The sequence below is a fragment of the Anarhichas minor genome, unplaced genomic scaffold (genome assembly GCF_050575085.1).
Source record: "Anarhichas minor isolate MPS153535 unplaced genomic scaffold, ASM5057508v1 ptg000024l, whole genome shotgun sequence".
Taxonomy (NCBI): domain Eukaryota; kingdom Metazoa; phylum Chordata; class Actinopteri; order Perciformes; family Anarhichadidae; genus Anarhichas; species Anarhichas minor.
Window position 1 is genome coordinate 18,020,001 of NW_027466470.1, and position 18,024 is coordinate 18,038,024.

The 18,024-nt window shown below is 43.2% G+C and overlaps 3 protein-coding genes across 7 annotated transcripts in view; 2 read left to right on the forward strand and 1 right to left on the reverse strand.

Annotated features, from left to right (window-relative positions):
• Positions 1-3,711, forward strand: part of LOC142956071 (uncharacterized) — a 3,979-nt gene extending 268 nt beyond the window's left edge. The window contains exons 1-4 of the mRNA XM_076097373.1: positions 1-104; positions 414-547; positions 728-821; positions 1,834-3,711. The exon at positions 1-104 is cut by the window's left edge and continues 268 nt beyond it. Coding sequence (XP_075953488.1) covers positions 1-104; positions 414-547; positions 728-821; positions 1,834-2,780 — 1,279 coding nt within the window. The 3' untranslated portion in view covers positions 2,781-3,711. The remainder of the gene's footprint in view (positions 105-413; positions 548-727; positions 822-1,833) is intronic.
• A 636-nt stretch (positions 3,712-4,347) lies between these two features.
• LOC142956072 (E3 ubiquitin/ISG15 ligase TRIM25-like) lies at positions 4,348-11,229 on the forward strand. 4 transcript variants are annotated; one of them, XR_012955985.1, is made up of 8 exons: positions 4,348-5,255; positions 5,365-5,682; positions 6,032-6,124; positions 6,227-6,311; positions 6,407-6,492; positions 7,267-7,323; positions 9,150-9,239; positions 9,904-11,229. XR_012955985.1 is itself a non-coding variant. In XM_076097375.1 (8 exons), the coding sequence occupies exons 1-7, from the start codon at positions 4,998-5,000 to the stop codon at positions 9,191-9,193; spliced, it is 945 nt and encodes a 314-aa protein (XP_075953490.1). In that variant the 5' UTR covers positions 4,351-4,997; the 3' UTR covers positions 9,194-9,239; positions 9,904-11,229. The 4 variants fall into 4 exon arrangements, 3 of the variants coding, with proteins under 3 accessions (XP_075953492.1, XP_075953490.1, XP_075953489.1); XM_076097375.1 differs by having other exon boundaries at positions 4,351-5,255; positions 6,407-6,496; XM_076097377.1 differs by lacking the exon at positions 9,904-11,229 and having other exon boundaries at positions 9,150-9,341.
• Positions 11,230-11,528: 299 nt separating this feature from the next.
• On the reverse strand, positions 11,529-17,188 carry tox4a (TOX high mobility group box family member 4 a). 2 transcript variants are annotated; one of them, XM_076097372.1, is made up of 9 exons: positions 16,331-17,188; positions 16,186-16,251; positions 15,802-16,098; positions 15,453-15,698; positions 14,969-15,301; positions 14,799-14,879; positions 13,990-14,697; positions 12,286-12,428; positions 11,529-12,184 (listed from the first exon to the last, which is right to left on the reverse strand). In XM_076097372.1, exons 1-9 carry the CDS (start codon positions 16,433-16,435, stop codon positions 12,127-12,129), a joined length of 2,037 nt encoding a protein of 678 aa, XP_075953487.1. In that variant the 5' UTR covers positions 16,436-17,188; the 3' UTR covers positions 11,529-12,126. The 2 variants fall into 2 exon arrangements, with proteins under 2 accessions (XP_075953487.1, XP_075953486.1); XM_076097371.1 differs by having other exon boundaries at positions 15,802-16,101.
• Positions 17,189-18,024: the final 836 nt, after the last annotated feature.

Below are 18,024 nucleotides of genomic sequence, written 5' to 3' on the forward strand. Positions count from 1 at the left end.
CAAAGGGCAAAGTGCCGGACTGGATTGTTTGTCTACTGGGGACACAACACGCAGCATCGGTGTGCAAGTGGACGAGGACGTTTGTCCGCCGTTTGAGCTTTCTGGTGGGTCTCTTTGGCGCTTTAACTCCCGTGACTTCCTGTTTACGTCCACGGCTAGGCTGCAGGGACAGATGCACGAGGAGAGTGCACACTGATTGCTTTAACTGCACGGCAAATTCCGCATAATGGTCACTTTGTACGCAACCAGTGCACATTTAGCTTTGTGCTTTTATGTATGTTTAGTTCTTGCACACGCTTTGTTCATCTGAAACTGTTGCACTGAACTCCTGTAGGGTGTGTTTCCCATTGCAAACCCAGAGGAATGCGTGTGTGCCTCTGCTTTAACCCCTCCCCCCTCCCTCTTCTCCACAGGCCCCCCTGTCCTTTCAGATGGAGATTGTTTGAGGGAGTGCAGGGTGGTGGAGGGGAGTCTCGTCCCATCAGAAATCCTCCCGGCTGATGTTAATGGCCAAGTTGACCCTGAGGGGTCGCCTCTGAAGGAACAGGTCAGTGAGGGTTTACGGAGGAGTTATTAACCTGTGGCATGGGGGGGCTATAAAAGTGCATTTTTGTCATATTTGTCTTTTATAATGGCTTGTGTCTCCCCCAAAAGTTGGGCTCAGTTGTTCCTGTAACATCCAGTGTGCTGAAGACACGCACATTTGTAATGTTTCTTCTTTAAACAGGTCGTGGCAGAGACTGTAGATAGGGTAGAGTCGAGCGGGTGTGAAGCAGAGTCTCCAGCTGATAGGGATCCTCAAACAGAGGTCGTTTTGCATGGTAAGGAAAAGCACCGGGACACTGAGTTGAAATCCAAGGTTATAACACACTGATAAACGGATACAAATTATGCAAACAGATTTTTTCGTCTCTCGTGTGGAGCATTTCAATTACTGTGCACACACGAACAAGTAGTGCAATACACAGGAAATCAGTTTGGATCACACAAAGCACGTTCAATTTTACAAGTGGGAGTTGCAGATGAGAAAAAGGGATGTGAGACATGTTTGATTGATGCAAATCATCCGAATTATATTTTTGTTAAGCTTTTTCCTGAAATGTGCATTTTGTTGTTAATGGAAAACAGAACAACATAAATGCAACATATCCCCGTCATGAACTGGCAAGTGTCGCAAGGCATCCTGGGTTAGGCATAAGCACTTCAGAAAAGGGAAGTATGGATAAACTGTACACACACAAGTGTCACAAATGGGTCCCACTTAAAGGCGCCATCAGTGAAACGTCTCTATACTCACACCTAGTGGCAGCTACAATACAAACAAACTTGTGTCTCCCTCCACAAATCCGGAGGTTTGTCGAAATTAAATTCTACAACTGAGATTTTTCTTATAAATATCTAGCGTAGTACTTATTAGTGATACTGCACATCCTACTCATCTACCCAACCTTTCCACACGTCAGTAATAAGTAAGCACATCTCCACCACGGAGTAAGTGCTGTGAAGTGAAGCCACACTGCTGTAGCTTACAGTAAAGTGTGCAGTTGCGATAAAAGCTGATGGCAGTTTGGTAGATAGAAACAGGTGACAAGACGAGGTACGGTGAAGAAATGGCTGGACTGCGATGCTGACATCTCAAAGCTCGAGAGAGAATACATCAAAGGTTGTGGCAGCGATGCCACACCTCAACTTATTCAAAAGCTGTTACTTTAACAGATAGGCAAAGCCAGCAGTGATGCATGTTCCATGTCTCAGATGGAGTTATTGTATTGTAACTGTAAAAGATGGTTGGAATGTACAATATAATTAAAAATGCCTCTTGGTGTTTTTCAGTCTCTGCAGAGACATGGACATTGACACACGGGTCCACGCAAAGCTCTCCGGCTAAACAGAAGCCTCTCGTGATCCAACCAGACACACGCAATATAATTTCTGGGGAGACGATTAAGTTTGTCTGCCCGTTGATCCTCAAGCCAGAGTCTCCAGCCCCTAAACCGGACCATTCAGAGATGCCCGTTGAAACCGAGCCTCAGCAGGTCTGCGTCAGCACCGCCAAGGGCACCGCCTACAGTCCGTCCCCGTCTGATGGGGCGGTGACTCCTGCTCCGGTTGCGGTTTGGGAACGGATCCACACGCCAAAGGAGACGAAGACCAACCTCCACATGAAACGGAAACTGACTTCTCCCGACCAAAAGCTGACGCGTCCCTGTGCGGTGCAGCTGGTGGACGTGCTCACGGTGCCTGAGTCAGAGATGAGGCTTCAGGACTGTGCTGCTAAGGGTCCTGGTTGGCCTCTGCCCAAAGACCTCCGGCGCCACCAAGGTCTTCACACCGGCCACCGCCTCTGCTGCTTCACCCCCTGTGACAACGGCGTCTGGCGGCTTCAGAAGGTGGTCGCCCACTCCCGCGAAGGATACCCGTGCAGCATCTGCGGGAAGACGTTCAAGCGGAGGAAGATTCTCCGGCGGCACGAGCGCTTTCACACTGGAGAAAGACCGTACCCGTGCTCGTCGTGCTCCAAGTCGTTCGCGCTGAGGAAGAGCCTCCGCCGCCACCTGAGGTTCCACACGGGCCAGAGGCCGCACACCTGCACGAAGTGCGGCAAGAGCTTCCGTCTGAGGGAAAATCTGAAAGCACACCTGAGGTTCCACACTGGGGAGAAGCCTTTCAACTGCGCCACTTGTGGCAAGATGTTCAGGATCACAAGGAATCTGGAGAAACACAAAGAGAGCCCGTGTGGATTCTTTGTTCCTTCATTCAGGACAATCGCGGGCTTGTAGCAGTGGAATAACAGTCGCCGGTGGATGGTTGTGGTGGTTGCACCACTTTCTACCTCAGACTGAAAACACTGTATTGCTGTCATGACTTTCATGTAACGTTACGATTCTTTTTTTGAAGTTATAGCAGTGAAAGAAAAAGAGACCCTGATCCAGATTGATTCCAGAAAAGTTCTATTTTAATGACCAATAAGAGGGGATTTTGTGTGATGGGGGCTTTTTTTTGGAAGCTTATACTACTGATGGTCTTATTTTTCATAGTTTATTATTCCTTGCCATGTGTTTGCCTCTCGTGATTGTGGACCAATGTTTGCGGAACAGTGTGCAAGGGTTGTTCAACTACTTGACCCCTTTTTTTTTTGCATTCGGCCTTCTGAGAAACAAATTGTCAGTCTGCAAAAAATTCCCTCCACCGAACAGCAGGTTTACCACAGATGTGCTCAAGTACCGGTTGGGACAGTTTGGTTGGGCAACATACAAGTCCTCACCTGCCAACCCTTCTGTGTCATGTTTTTTTTATGTCTTTAGTCTTTTTATGTTATGCCTTTTTGACTTTACACCCTTTTAAAAAAGCGTTTGTTTTTGTATTCATGCTATGGTTACTGAACGTATGTAGACTTCTTTCCTTTCATAACCGAGATGTCAAAGACAGTGGTTGTAATGTTAAAACCCTTTGGAATGACACACATGCACATATGGCCAAACAAATTTCATCTTGTGTACTCTTTTCTTTTTTTACTGTTTTTTAAAGGTTTTTATATTCCTGAATACATGTCTCCTATCAAATTGTAAAACTTATTTTACTAGATAACGGTGTCTCATGTATTATTAAAAAATATTTTTTTGTGGCACATAGATGGTTATTTTGTTTCCTCAATGTACCACAATCGGTATGGAGGAAAGGTACAACCTTCTAATAAACCACCCTTTATAAGAGGTTTTTATGTCGTCACTAATGGCTTAATTGATAAGATATATTTTTGTTATCGGTTAAAAACACTTTTAGACTAGTGGTTAAGTTACTAGACATTAGCTAGTATGTTATTTTCATGAAAAGACTAATGTAATATGGTGGGAGAAGTACTTAGATATGTTACTAGGTAGTAAAAATAGCAAAACACTGTAAAAGTCCTTCATTTAGAATCTTACTTTAAAGTACAAAAGGAAAAGTCTACTCATGTTACAACTGTAAAAGGCAGGGATGATTTTAACTACTTTATATTCTGCCTGGAAGTCTTAGTTTGTGTTTTTATATCAGAATGTGTTGAGTGATTTATACTTAATATTGATAGTCTAAATCTGCAAAAGTAACTAGCGACTCAAGTGGTTAAAAAAATGTTGTGGAGCAAAATACTGGCTTTCAAAATGTAGTGGATTACTGTAATAAGGTAGTATAACTATATATATAATAAAAGCTACAATTGTACTTAAGTACAATACTTCAGTAAATGTATTTATTTACATTCCACCACTACTAAGAATAAGTACATTTTCGATGTGTGATGTGGGGTTTGTGCCACCAGGGTTCCCATCATGCTTTGGGTGATGTAAACAGGAAGTGTAATGTTGCTCTGAAGTTAGTCCAGTCAGTTAACTCCAGGTTACAGGAAAAACATGACTGAATAATGCGATGATTGATACAGGATATAATAATATGTAATATATGCCTTTACGCGTTTTTCACTTAATATTTATATTTTGGTGAATTTACGGCATGAAAAGTCATGCTACATTAGCTATTAGCAGGTTTGTTTTGTTTGCATTGGATAAATTGAAGGAACACTATAAGTAAGTCAATTATTAAAGTCATTATATGCGACTTTTGAAGAAAACATTTAGCTGTGACTAGCTGGTTCTCAAAGTTATATAGACAAATGGTTTCATGATATTATTCACGGTTTAAAGTAAACAGTTGTAGTAAGGCGACTAACTTGTAGGCCCCGCCCACCAGGAAGTACGCATATAAATACAGCAGCGCTTTCAGTTTTAGCAATGTGTGTACGGAAGACAGCAGACTAGTAACACTGAGGACGTGAGCTGTTTGTCAGCCTTAACTTTAAACTGATCACCTCCCAGTATCATGTGCTGAGGCTCGTTGGTCATAACCAACGAGCCCGCAGTGTTGAAGGCAGCAGCTAAGTGCTGGACAAACTCCGCAGTTAACTCCTTCCTGACTGCTCTTTTGGCGCACAGTGGTACTCAAAAGAACAGGGGTGAAGAATGGAAGATGCGGAGAAAAGTAAGCTTGAGGAGTTGCTGATGTGCCCAGTGTGCCAGGACATCTTTAGGGATCCCCGGCAGCTGCCCTGTGGACACAGCATGTGTTTGGTCTGTCTGGAAACCGTGATGGATCACTCCTCAGACGTTCCCTTCCGGTGTCCAGACTGTAGGGCAGATTTTGGACCGATCTTTGGGGTGTACAAGAGCTTCGCTCTGGCCAACATCGTAGAGGACTTCCGGATATACAGGAAGAGGAGGGTATCCGCTATAATCACTTTTGTTCAACTACAATATCAAAACACGTAGAGAATATTCAAATAGTTGTTGGGTGACATCTCAATATCTGATTTATTTTTTGTGTAAGCAGGAAGAGCAGACAAAAAGTGTGTACTGCGACTTCTGCCTGGAGAAAGAAACTCTGGCCATCAAAACGTGCCTGAAGTGCGAGGTGTCGCTGTGCACGGAGCACGTCAAGGACCACCTGGAGCTGCCGGTGTTCACGGGGCACCCTTTGGTGAGGCCTCTGAGTGACCTCCTGGAGAGGAGATGCCCACAGCACGAGGACGAGGTGCTGAGGTACTACTGCAACACGTCCAGGCGCTACCTCTGCAACATTTGCGCCCTGGAGAGCAAGCAGCACAACCTGGCCACCGAGACCTCCTTCGTCCTGCGCAGACAGCTGACTGTGAGTTCTGAATAACACACTTTTACGCACAGGAAATTTAAAAAATCATGGCATCTTTATGTTAATAAGAAAACATCATGTTTCACAGAGGAAGTTTGAGGTAGCAACAGTTTCTACTAAACAGAGTGAGATTTTACACACTCATTTAGGAAATTCCTGTTGCTGCACGTGTGGAGAAACAATCTGAAAGTGTGACTTTCAAACAGCTAAATAATATGATGCTGTCAGATAGTCCAGAATAAGATGTTTTTTTATTTTTTCAACATAAAGCTACTTTTAGGGAGAATATAAATTGGACGTTAACTGGATATTAAGAGGTTCAAAGTTGAGCTGTGTATGTATTCAACAGGAGTACATGGACCAACGCTTCGACAAGCTGAAGGAGCAAGTTGGAGAATCCAATGAGTCGGTAAAAAAACTGCAGGAAGACTTCAAACGTGAAGTAAGCTTTGTTTACTTAATTGTCAATATCTGTGATTTTTAAGGGTTTGCCGTTTGGTTTCAACACTTTTCTGCTGTAATCTGTATTTTTCTTCCTTTACAGAAGCGGAGAGCGAACCCCGTCGTCTCGTCCCTCAACAATGTCACGATGGTGCTTCTCTGTCTGTGGGTCGTTGTCGTGTGTTACGGTAAGATGATGCCAAGCCCTAGTATTGAGTCTGTCCTGTATGTGTGAACATGCACTCACTGTTGTTGTGTCTTTTGTTTCCCCTCCACCCACCAGCGTACAACTACATTGTGCAAATCCAGACGATCACCAACACGCTGGAAGAACAGCAGAACCGCGTGAATCAGATTTATACCACCATTGTGGGTAAGAAGGAAGGCTTCACACACCCACTGCTGCCTGCTTACACGACAACCGCAGACATCAGGGAACGAGGACACATAAATATAAATACATGTGACATTTGTTAGGGGCAATGTGAATGTGGGTGTTAAAGGGATATAGGTCAACATTTTGGGAAACACGTTTAGTTTAGTTAAAAAGAACAATACCGTTCTCACAGTTGTCCGTTAAATATGAAGCTACTGCCAGCAGATGTTAGCTTAGCATGAAGACTGTCAGCAGGGGCGGAGTCTGGTTCTGGCTGAGGGTGACAAAACCCACCAGCACATGTTAATCTCACAAATGAACATATTGTTTGATAAAAACCAAAGTGTGGAACATCAAGTTGTGGTTTCACAGGGCGTTATTATGAGTTGGGCTGTTTTTTGATCAGGCACAGTGACTTCCTGGAGTCTTTGCTTGTTGCCATGCTAGTCGGTTCCCATGCTTTCAGTTTTAATGCTATGCTAAGCGAAGCTAACCAGCTGCTGGATTTAGCTTCATATTTAAAGTATTGTACACTACATGACGGTAGCATTCTCTTACACGTGGCAAGATTGCATGTAAGTGTAATGGTTGAGTTCCAAACGTGTCTAACTATTCCTTGTAACAGGCTGATGGTCGTACATGCACACAAACATACAAATGCGTCTTTGACACGAGTTGAAGTCCACTATTGTCTGATCTGATTCTCCAACCTTCTGAGGACCTCAGCCAACTTGAATAATCTTTCCTTTTTCTTCATCCCTACATAGAACTCTTGGTTAATCATCCACTAAAGAGCCACAAACCTCCAGAGACTGAAGATCAAGGTACAAAATACAATCTTTTAAAACTCTTTGGAATGGCAATCTTTAGTTAAAGGCATTCCAGAGAGAACTACGTGTTTGTGTTGGCGTAAACTGACCAGCCTGATGAAGATGCTGTCAGAACATGTGCCTTGTACTGTCGGTGTGATGCGGACGAGGTAGAAAGTCATTATTTTCATTAAAGAGGGATAAGAAGACAACGAGTGTGTTTACAGGCACATCATTATTCTGCTTTTGAGCATACTCGTGGTTATTCCCATCACTGTTGTCATTATTCTGATATCCAGGTTTCTGATCGTCTGCATCGCTTCTGTAACAACTAAGTTCCCTCAATAGTTGAGGCTGATGTCCGTCGGGTTTCTGGCTACCTGGACTCTGCTGCATTTACTTCTCTGTTTTTAATTTCATCCAATCTTCAGTAATGAGAGCAACACTAAAAGGATTATTTTCATCACTATTGTTAGACTTATTTCAGCATGAACATGTTTCTTTTGCTTTACCGACTGTTTGTTACATAACTTGATTTGAGGACGCACCTCGAGAATGATCAGAGTCCTGGAGGAAGTGTTCACACTGCCAAAGCATCTCAGTTTCCATCCGAGTATTCCAGCTCACATATCCAGCTTTCTACAAACCAGAATATGGTGTTTAGAAGCGCACTCCAATAATCGGCTCATAACATGGATACTAGTGTGCATAGGTTTGATTGTTATGATGCCCAAAGCATTCTGAAAATGCACAGAAAATGTGCGATTTTAAGACTATGTAACATTTGCTGAACTGCAGAACAGGTGACAATTATAGGATAATGTGACAAAAGTAAAATACATCTCTGGCTGAATAATATTAACTACGGCGCAATATCAATTTAAATTTAGCCAACATTAGCCACTATAAGCTACTGGTCGCACCTAACCAAGCCAGGTAGCAGCAAAACCCCCGAGTGTATTAAATTGATAATACTGCTCTTATTATTTTAAGTTTTCATTTGTATGCAAATGTTATTTCTCCTTTCAGATTCATAGACGTGTTTGACATTATGGCAAAACTTTTAGCTCATAATCTGTTTATATTGTCATTTCATTTTTTGATTGTTTTTTTGTGATCAGAATTGTGTAGGTAAACCCAAATGGTCAAATCGGGGAGTATAAAGTTTAAATAAATACCCACAATGGTACACGATATTTTTGAACATCTTCCAGGCTCTTTCCTCACAAGATGAGAGGTAATTTCAAATAATCTATTTACTCGTTTTTGTCAAAACAGCTTCAATGACAAAATGAAATGTTTGACTAAATCTGTAATATAATCTCTGCTTCCATTCCTCTGATGTCATGTGTTGTTATGTTCCATCATTCTTTAATCCGTAATGTTTCTGAGTAAATGTAATATTCCAGGCCAAACACCATGTGCCGTCCTCTTTGTTTACCTTTTTTATGCTTCCACTGGTAAAGTTTTACGTCGCATTGCTATGAATTGTGGGTAATTCCCCTGGGCAAAGTCTGCAGAAATGCAGACTCACGGAAAGTGTTCATAAAGGGCTCAAGATGTGAAGGTGAGACAGAGGGACAGACCTAAACCCTCACAGACTTTGAGGCGCGCTCCTGAACAGTGTGTGAGTGTGGAGATTGGGATTGGGCCGAAGACTTTTTGGGACTTTTTCGACACTGTATACTATGACTTTTTTCGACTTATTATACTATGACTGTTTGACTATTCATCATTCTTTCGACACACTATAGTATGACTTTTGTTTTTCGACACAACAGAGAAAGAAGGATGGGAATGTGGAACAGAAACATTCACATTTTAATCTTTTCTTGTTGCAGACATGACATCCTCTGAGTACAATCGTACAACATGGATCAAGTGATCCGTCCTCAGTTCTGGTCCTGAACGGAAAGCTCTGCACTCATCTGGTGAGAAAAGAAGAAACGGACACAAACAGTAGAACTTACATCACATTTACAAACCCCTGTGCCTACTACCACAAGTATGAAATAAAGCTACTGCAAAAACAACGTCTTTGTTAAGGTTTGGATATCTGAATGCAAATTTTATATATACTATAACTTTCACGACTTTGTTCTGACTTTTTTCAACATGCTATATTATGACTTTCTGTCGTATGACTACTTTTTACTTGCACTTTTTCATCACTTCATTCAACATACTATATAATTACTTTTGAATTACTTTTTTCATCATACTATGATTTTTTTGACGTACTATGACTTTTTACACTTGATTTGACATACTACTATATTATTACTTTTATATGACTTTGTTAAACATACTATTCCTTGACCTTTTTTGTCATACTATACCATGGCTTTTTATGTTTTTGGACATTCTATATTTTGTTTTTTAGATAAACTATATGACATTTAATCGAAATACAGTACCATGACGTATTTTTATTTTTTATATTAAATACAATGTATTGTTTTCAATATACTGCACTATCACTTTTTCTGACTTATTTATGACATTTTTTATGACTTTTTTCGACATTTTTCTAAGATTTCGTTGGTGACGTTTTTCGACGCTTTACTATGACTTTTTTATAACTTTTTTTTCAAGGGTTTGAGATTAAACTCAGATACTGCCCTGGGAAACACCGACATGGTGACCGGAGCCTATCTCACCGGCCAGGGGGACAGAGGCTCAGCTGAGATGGAAGTTGACTCAATCATCATGGTGCAGTGAGAGACTACAGGTGATTCAAAGAGCCATGGAGCTAGATGCAGAACTACAAGTCTCAAAACATACACGGAACAGTGCAGTGCAAAGGAGTAAAGCAGCATAAGGAGACTCTGAGACCATATGAAACACCAAAGTTGCCTTGCAGAAGATAAAGAGCTGAGGAGTGCAGGTCATTAGACTCCAGACACAAAAAACATCTCACCAGGATACCCGTAGAGCAATGGAATAGAGGAAGCAGCAGTGAAAGCATCCAAAAGGCTGATGGCAAAAAGCTAAATGAGCAGGCAAAGACCCGTATTTGGTCCTGCTGGACCACAGGAACACTCCACTGCAGAGTACTGACAGCAGCCATGATGCTCATGGGGAGGCAAACCCAAACTCTCTGCTTACTGTAGACCGAGACCAACAGCAAGCAAACAGAATGAAGCTGCACTACAAAGTCAAAGGAGATGAGATAATCACTACAATGCTACTGCCAAGGACTTCAACTGCATAGAGGAGTAATTGGGGACAAATCAGGATGACCAAAGAGATAGATGATAGCTTGAAAGCAGTGGATGGAGCTACTTCTGAGCAGCTTGATGAATTAGAACCAACATAAGATGGAAGGAACATCATTCATTTCTGATGTATTTTTCTTTTTTTTTGGTTACAACAATCATCAAAATGACGGACAGGTAGTTACTTTAGTTAACATTACATGGCAACAGGAAGGTGGCTTAAAACAGTCCGTAGCGTTCTTTAAGTTGCGTTGCAGAGGCAATTTATTTGCTCAGGCTGCTTGTCATCAAACTTGACCATTAATGGACAAATATTCTCACGTAATTCACTTGCTCACTGGCTGATCAAATGAACTTGTAACTTTGGCCTCTAAACATGAAAAGACAATAGACGTTCATGTTCGCTACAAGAAAGAAAGCTTGACGTAACCTCGAGTTTCGATGGACACTCACCACTCATTCTTGTCCTGTCCAGCACCTGTACTGAGGTGCAACATCCAAGTTACACAAAACAGAGTACATTGTGACGTTAGACACACACATTTTGTACATTTGAAAGTTATTTATGGTTTTATTGTATTTATTTAATCCAAGAAAAAAATTGAGACCGTCATAAAAACAAATTCAGTTTCAATGGTACCCTGGTAAAAAAAACATTCCAGCTTCTCCACTCTAGTTTAAGAAATAAAGGAATTGAAAACAATCGGAATCTATGTAACTTTTGTTGAACACCAGCCATTTTGGCAACAAGTGCCAAGTACGGGCCAATGGAAAATGCCAACGTGTAGCTTTGCAGTAACATAGGTAGGGAGGAATCACATAACAGCAAACTGACTCTGTAACATTCGTTACACAGCAGCATCTATATAAAGGTTGCTGACTTTAGCCACCATAAGCTACTGGTCGTACCAGATGAAGTCAGGCTGTAGCAGTGCATTCAACTGAGCCATTACCTACAAGAGTCAGTCCTGCTTTAAGAAACATAGCAAAAAGAGAAAGAAATGGATTGAGCCAATCTGCTCATTTATTAAGAAAACATGAAAGTCAAGCTTCTATTTTTTTAACAGTTATCTGAACAGAATGCTTTACAAAAAATGAAGGCAATAATAAACTCAAAAGGCCACTATTCTCAGTACAAAAACAAGGAATACAGTGGTACTAATTGTTTCCCCACTCAAACATATTTCAGTAGTTAGGAATCAGAAATGTTGTTTTGCTTTCTTAGACATGAAACACCAAAACGTTACAGAACATGAATTTCAAATCAGTGAATAGGTCTGCTGATGCCGTGACCCATGTACAGTACCGTACCATCATGTCACAAACTGCTGTAAAAATGTTCTTTGAAAGAGCATTTTGAGAAACAAACTTCCAATTTACAGTAAACAAGTATAACTGACCTAAACTAAAGAATACCTTTTTGCTGATCAACTATTATACTTCTTTGTGCAGATTTTTTTTCCCTCTAGCTGCCTTGAGTCCCTTGACTAAAACCTGTACACATAACACAAAATGATCATCCTTATATTAGTGTGCCAAAAATAGTAACATGGAAACGCTGGAAAACAAGTGTTCTGTTGATGTGATTGGCCGCCGCGCCTTAATTCACCAGACCCATGGTCTGATTCCTGAACGAGCACCACGCCCTGAATATAACTCTGAAAAAAAAAGAAAAAGGAAAATATAAAGTTCAGAAACGTTCTTTAATTTCTGCTGGAGACTAAATGTAACCCAGTGCCCGGTTCAGACCTCTACACACCTGCAGTGAGTGGCCACACATTCGTTGCTGCAGTATTCTTTGTCCCAGTCGTCGCTCTCTACGGCCGGGTTGTTACAGCCCGGCCTCACACACACACTTCTCATCGTCCCGGCATCACCGGAGCCATTCACCTCCATCTCTTCCTGGAAAGAAAAGCAGGAAATTTAAAATCAGTGAATGTAAATAAGATTTTTTGCCACAGTCAACAGATAGAAAACACTAAATAAAGTGATAAGTAGAGGCTCTTTTGACAGCTGTGTGATGAGATGTGCACATCTGGAAAGTGCATTTTTTCCCCCCCCAATCGTCTGTGTGAAACTGCCCAATCCGTGTCAACTTGCATGGGCTGCTGTGTGACCAGCACCTTTTCACTAGCCCAGATGTCATGGGAGTGTTTTCTCTTTAACACTCTGCCATACATTTGGTGAAAGCAGCATTTGTGTGGACAGCTTCTCTTCTCAGCCACACTGATTTACAGCTTTGCCATATTCTTTGCATTTTCTAATGACCAGACTCTACTTTGAGATATTTTCCTGCATCCTCCCCCTAATTGGTACTTTTAAATCGTTTCTCTGAATGCCGAGTTTCTTATTTTATCTAGAGGAATCACTCAATACACTTTTCTTGGACACTATAACTTCTGCCATATTCCTAGCTGCTGCTGCTATGGTCTCTCCCCCGTCCTGCCCGTCAAAGCATCGAGTATGCGACGACCCCTCCGCCCCACTAGGTGTCCCCGTGTCCCGTCTTTCTGAATAAAAGCTCATCACCTTCACACGGAGTGCTCGCTCTCCTCCCTGGCTGACACCTCTGCTTCATTACAGCCATTTTCACACATCCACACACAAATACATGACTGATTACTGACTGTCCATGTTTGTTCTTAATGTTCTATTAGTAAATAAATATGCTTAATTATAATATTAAAACTCGTCTGGTCTCCCATTTTTGTTGCGGCCTTTGAGCCGGGTTGCAACAGGTAATACAGGTAGACTGACATACTGTGTAACCAATCAGAGAGCTAGAATAAGCAGCTACGCTGTGAAGAACGATAAGTGAGCGAGTAAGGTTGATTGACGGATATTTGTGTGCTGTTCATGTAACAAAGTGGCGCTAATAAACTCAGCGCAGCGCAGGAATGTCACCACAGACACCAGACACGGCGTCTTTTTGGCGCTATGTCCACTGTTTCTGTAGCTTCCTCTTGGATGCGTACTTAGATTCTGGCACCGGGTCGCTACGTTTTTATAGAGCTCGACGCCCAGAAATGTCTCGAACACAGAAAAATTAACAGAAAAGAGAAAATGCAGGTAGAGGGGCAGGGTCTCCGATACAGACAGATCTTATACATCCACTGATTCAAAGCTGTAAAACAAAAGAAGATTTATGGCACTATTGTTGCAGTAAGTGGGAGAGATAAAGTTTAACATCTGCTGACTTGTGAGGTAGGAAATGGATTTGAGATTTGACAGTTTTGCATTAAATATTTTGAACCACTTGAATCTGAAAAATAACTTTCACTTCTAACAGTTGGGAATATGTTGCTACGACAACAGCTTTGTGTTGTCCGAGGATAAATTATGAGTCGGCTTTAAAGAACTGAACTATCCAAAGTCAAAATTGTCAACGATCAAATCACAGTTATTTGTGGATAAACAAGGCCTCACACAGAACAAACGGCAGCGATGAGTTAGGAACATGTACCTCTTCTGAGTGCAGCACTTCTGTAACTACGTCGTCGTCCGTGCTGCCCGACGTGTCTGCAGAATTCACCACCTGTACCGACACGACGGGTGCAGACTGGGCAGTGGACGACAAGGACATTGTACTAGGGACGATAATTGGCAGGGCCTCTTTGGCCTGCAAGGACGCAGGAACTATCTTTATCTGGAGTGGAGGCATCGGTGTAGCCGCGATGGACACCGGGGGGCCCAGCGTGGTGCTCCCCTCGCGGGGCTTGGCCTGTAAGGGCGGAGGCGCCGGCGCCATTTGCTGGAGCCGTGGCGGAGGCGGTGCGCTCTGCATCTGCTGCAGCGGAGGTGGCTGACGAGAGGCGCCCGACACCACCAGTGTGGGCTGCAAAGAGCGGACCCCTCCGGGCAACACGGTCACCACCTGGCCCCCCAGCTGCAACATGTGCTTTGGGATTATGATCTTTGTGATGGTCGGGGACGGGGGAGCGGGGGCTGCTGGACCGGGGGCTTTGTTTGCCCCCGTGCGGGAACGCGTGGTCATCTCCGGGACGTCCAGGATGATGTTGGAGGCACAAATGTTGGTGATGGTGTTCTCTTCCAGGCTGTTGGTAGGCAGACGGATGGCCTGGTGACCAGCTAATTGAAAGGCTCCAGGATTCAGACTGACCACCGGTGGAGGTGGTGGTGAAGGGGCGGTCTCCATCTCCTCAATGGCAGGCTGTGGTGAAGACGGATTCAAAGAAACATAGAAAAGAAATATGAATGAAAATCTGAAACAGCAATCACCTGCTTTTCATTCAGAGGACAGCATGATCTTACCTGTGTGAGCTGGTTCTCTCTATAAGCTACCAGGGCTCTCACATACTCCCTTTTGGCTGCTTCTGTCTTTCTCTTATACACCTAGTGGAGACAGGACAAGTACCATCGTTTTAAATCATTTCTCTCCCCCAATACCGACAGAGGACATTAATATACAAGAATCCTTATACCTGCTTCTGTTCCTCAGCCAGACTGTCCCACATGGAGGCCACAATCTTTGACACCTCCCCAAAAGAGGCGTTGGGGTTCTGGCCCTTAATGGCTGCCTGGGTGTCTCTGAAGAACAACGCATACGCTGAGACGGGCTTCTGTGGTTCGTTTGGGTCTTTCTTCTTCCGTCCTTTCTTAGCGCCCATTGCCGCCGTCACTGAGGCCAGTGAGGCCGGCTTCCCCCCGCCCCTCCTGGCTGTAGCCGGAGACACAGAAGATGTAGGAGCTGGGTGGGAGGACATGTGGGAGAGGGAAGAGGAGAGATACAAGGGGGCGTCTACCAGCACACTCCTCTGAGTAGGGAGAGGAATCGTGAAAGACAGGGGAGAAGACATATTAGCCGTAAGATCTTAAAACCTAGCACGGAATCCAACAGACATGAATACAAGGCATGCAAGCAAACATTAAGGTAGTAAGTAGGTGTCTACAGGTGTAACCTCTCACCTTGAAGTCATCCATGTCCTCATCCTGCAGGGAGCCAGCCGGTGATGGTGTTGCTGAGAGCGGCTGCTCGAGTGTCTCTGAAGGATGCCCAATGTTGTCACCCCCGAGACCGAGTGCCAGCTCAGACGGGTTAATGGTGCTCAAGTGGCTGCTTCCCAAAAGACCATGACTGATGTCACCAAGTTGGACATCAATGGTCATGGGGGATGAACTGCTGAAATGTGAACCACTGGAATTCCCCAGTTCCTGCGGAGGGATTTGAACACAAAAAATGAATTACTCCCATCAAGGACAACTAACATTCAAACACACCAAACAGCGTTTCCGTGTGAGGGTACCAGACACTCACCAGAGCAGAAGAGCTCAGCAGGGCTCCCACTCCAGCTTGGCCCATAGCGCCAAGGTTCAGCTGCTCCAGGCCTTGAGACCCAGAGTTCACAAAGGTGGAAGCAAAGGACGGGTCATTGGCCTCCACCACCAGGTTACTGACAAGGCTACGGGAGCCCGAAGGCCCCCCGGGGCCGCCCGACCCATCCGTCAACTGAAAGTGGGACACTCCATCAGTGATGCTCAGAGTCGGGTCTGGGTCGAGGGAGATAGGGGGGATCTCGAAAACCTCATCCCCGAGACTGGGGGTATGGAACGTCTGCTATATGTGGAGAGAGAGACGGTGGAGACGTGTTACTCTGCACTACCGGTACCACGTTGCTTGACTTAGCGTTAACTCACTCACCTCAGCGGACAAAAACGGGTGGCCCCCTCCACTGATTGTGAGATAACTGTCGCCGCCTTCTGTAAACTGAAACAGACCGTTTTAACTAACTAACGCATTTCCATTCGCCGACATTTTCACTTAAATACTGGTAATGTCGGGTTACCTTATTTTCCTCCGAGTATCCACCATAGGCTTGAGTGTCCAAAAACTCCGAGTCAACATTTTGAGCACAACCATCCGACAGGTCAGAGTAGAAATTGAGGTCCATTTTGAGATGATTTACTCCAAACACACAAACAACCACGCACGTGTTACACTTAGTCGAAAGGGGTAATTTCTCAATGACCTACCCATTTGGGTCAACTATCTCAACATGAACTAAAGTTGCTAGCGGCTCGCTAGCTAATCTCTGCCACCGGTTAGCATAACGTTATGGTGGAGGAGATGAAGCTAAACTATCTTAGCTTTGAAGCCCGAGGCAGACCTGGGACAAGGGGCGATTTGGGGCTGAAAAAAGTAAAATAATAAGTTATCAAAATGCTATGTATTAGCTCCCCGGGGAGCAAAGCTTGCAGGAGGCCCAAAACAAACCCATTCATACGTGTGATGCTACCGCCATGTCCGAAGCATAGCTAGTGCTACATTCAAGGGCTGTCGGAAATAAATACTTAAAGGTACTTAAAGGCCTACCTAATGTATATATGACTGTATGACAGGCCTATTTATTAACTTTCTGCCAGCTATGTGACTCGCTAAGACGTGACGGTGAAGAAACAAATAGCTTTCTAAGTGAACAAAGGTTACACTTTTAGCATTATTTACAACCATGTTTGTAAGCTTAACGTTTTGTTTGGCCAATTAAAACAGCCGGTAGGTAAAATGCCAGATTCACTTGTTTCCATTTTCGTTTGAAGTCTAAAATGAAACGGCAGCTAGCTAACTAACTCTTTATATTTACAACAAGTTTGATTGTTTTCTGTATTCCATCTACGAGCAAAGAAAAGGCCCTGAAGGCAGCACTTCCGACTTCAAACGGAAGTTAAACCAGTCGACTCTGCTCCATGATCTCCTTGCATTTCAAAATAAAAAGTCAAAATAAAAGTCAAGGCGATAGAATGACCGTATTCAAGAAATTATTATAGTCTATGATGCAAGCATATACCAGGGTAACAGTAGAAGAAGATAAATTAATGAATATAAAGACATAATCCTTGCTCGATGGGAGTGTGTTAGCAACAGAAGTTGACTACATGCAGTTTATTCTCATTTATCCATGTACACAGCAAGAATCAACTTTTGATTAATCGGTGCATTGTTTGCAATACAGTTCATAATATAGTTTAATAAAAGTCATTTTTGTGTTCAGAGTTGTTGCTGTTGGACCTGATACTTATTTTTCCACCGTATTCTGTTCCTTGAGTGAACGCAGAGCACCGACTGTATAAGGGTAGCAGAGTAAAAGTGTTTACCATTTCTACCAGTAGATGACAGCATAAGTCTATTTAAACTACAGATTTAGTTATATTTACCTGTGTCTTTGTTAATTACTATAGCCTACTATGACTTTTTTCGACATACTCTTTTGGCTGTATATTTTCCCTGCGATGTTGTCCCTTTCTATCCTCCCCAGACAATCTGCATTGCCAATCGAGGTGCACCTGAATTGCAAAGGAAGTTCTTAAAAGCTCCTATGCCAGCAGCTGAAGAGGAAGGCCTCTGGTCTAGGGATTGCTGATCTTGCCTCTCAGTTTACGATTTGACTATGACTTATTCATGACTTCATTCGAGATGCTGTACTATGACTTTTATGACTTTATTCACCGCTTTGAATTTTTCTGAATGCTAATAATGAAATAC

Excerpts from the sequence above, each read along its gene's own strand:
- LOC142956072 (XM_076097375.1), top strand. The coding sequence starts at position 4,998 with ATGGAAGATGCGGAGAAAAGTAAGCTTGAGGAGTTGCTGATGTGCCCA. Across the intron at positions 6,312-6,406 it reads GGTCGTTGTCGTGTGTTACG|CGTACAACTACATTGTGCAA; the intron begins GTAAGATGATGC and ends TCCACCCACCAG. Across the intron at positions 6,497-7,266 it reads GATTTATACCACCATTGTGG|AACTCTTGGTTAATCATCCA; the intron begins GTAAGAAGGAAG and ends ATCCCTACATAG.
- tox4a (XM_076097371.1), bottom strand. The coding sequence starts at position 16,435 with ATGGACCTCAATTTCTACTCTGACCTGTCGGATGGTTGTGCTCAAAAT. Across the intron at positions 12,429-13,989 it reads AAGTGCTGCACTCAGAAGAG|GAAGAGATGGAGGTGAATGG; the intron begins GTACATGTTCCT and ends TTTTCTTTCCAG. Across the intron at positions 12,185-12,285 it reads TGTGTGGCCACTCACTGCAG|AGTTATATTCAGGGCGTGGT; the intron begins GTGTGTAGAGGT and ends TTTTTTTTTCAG.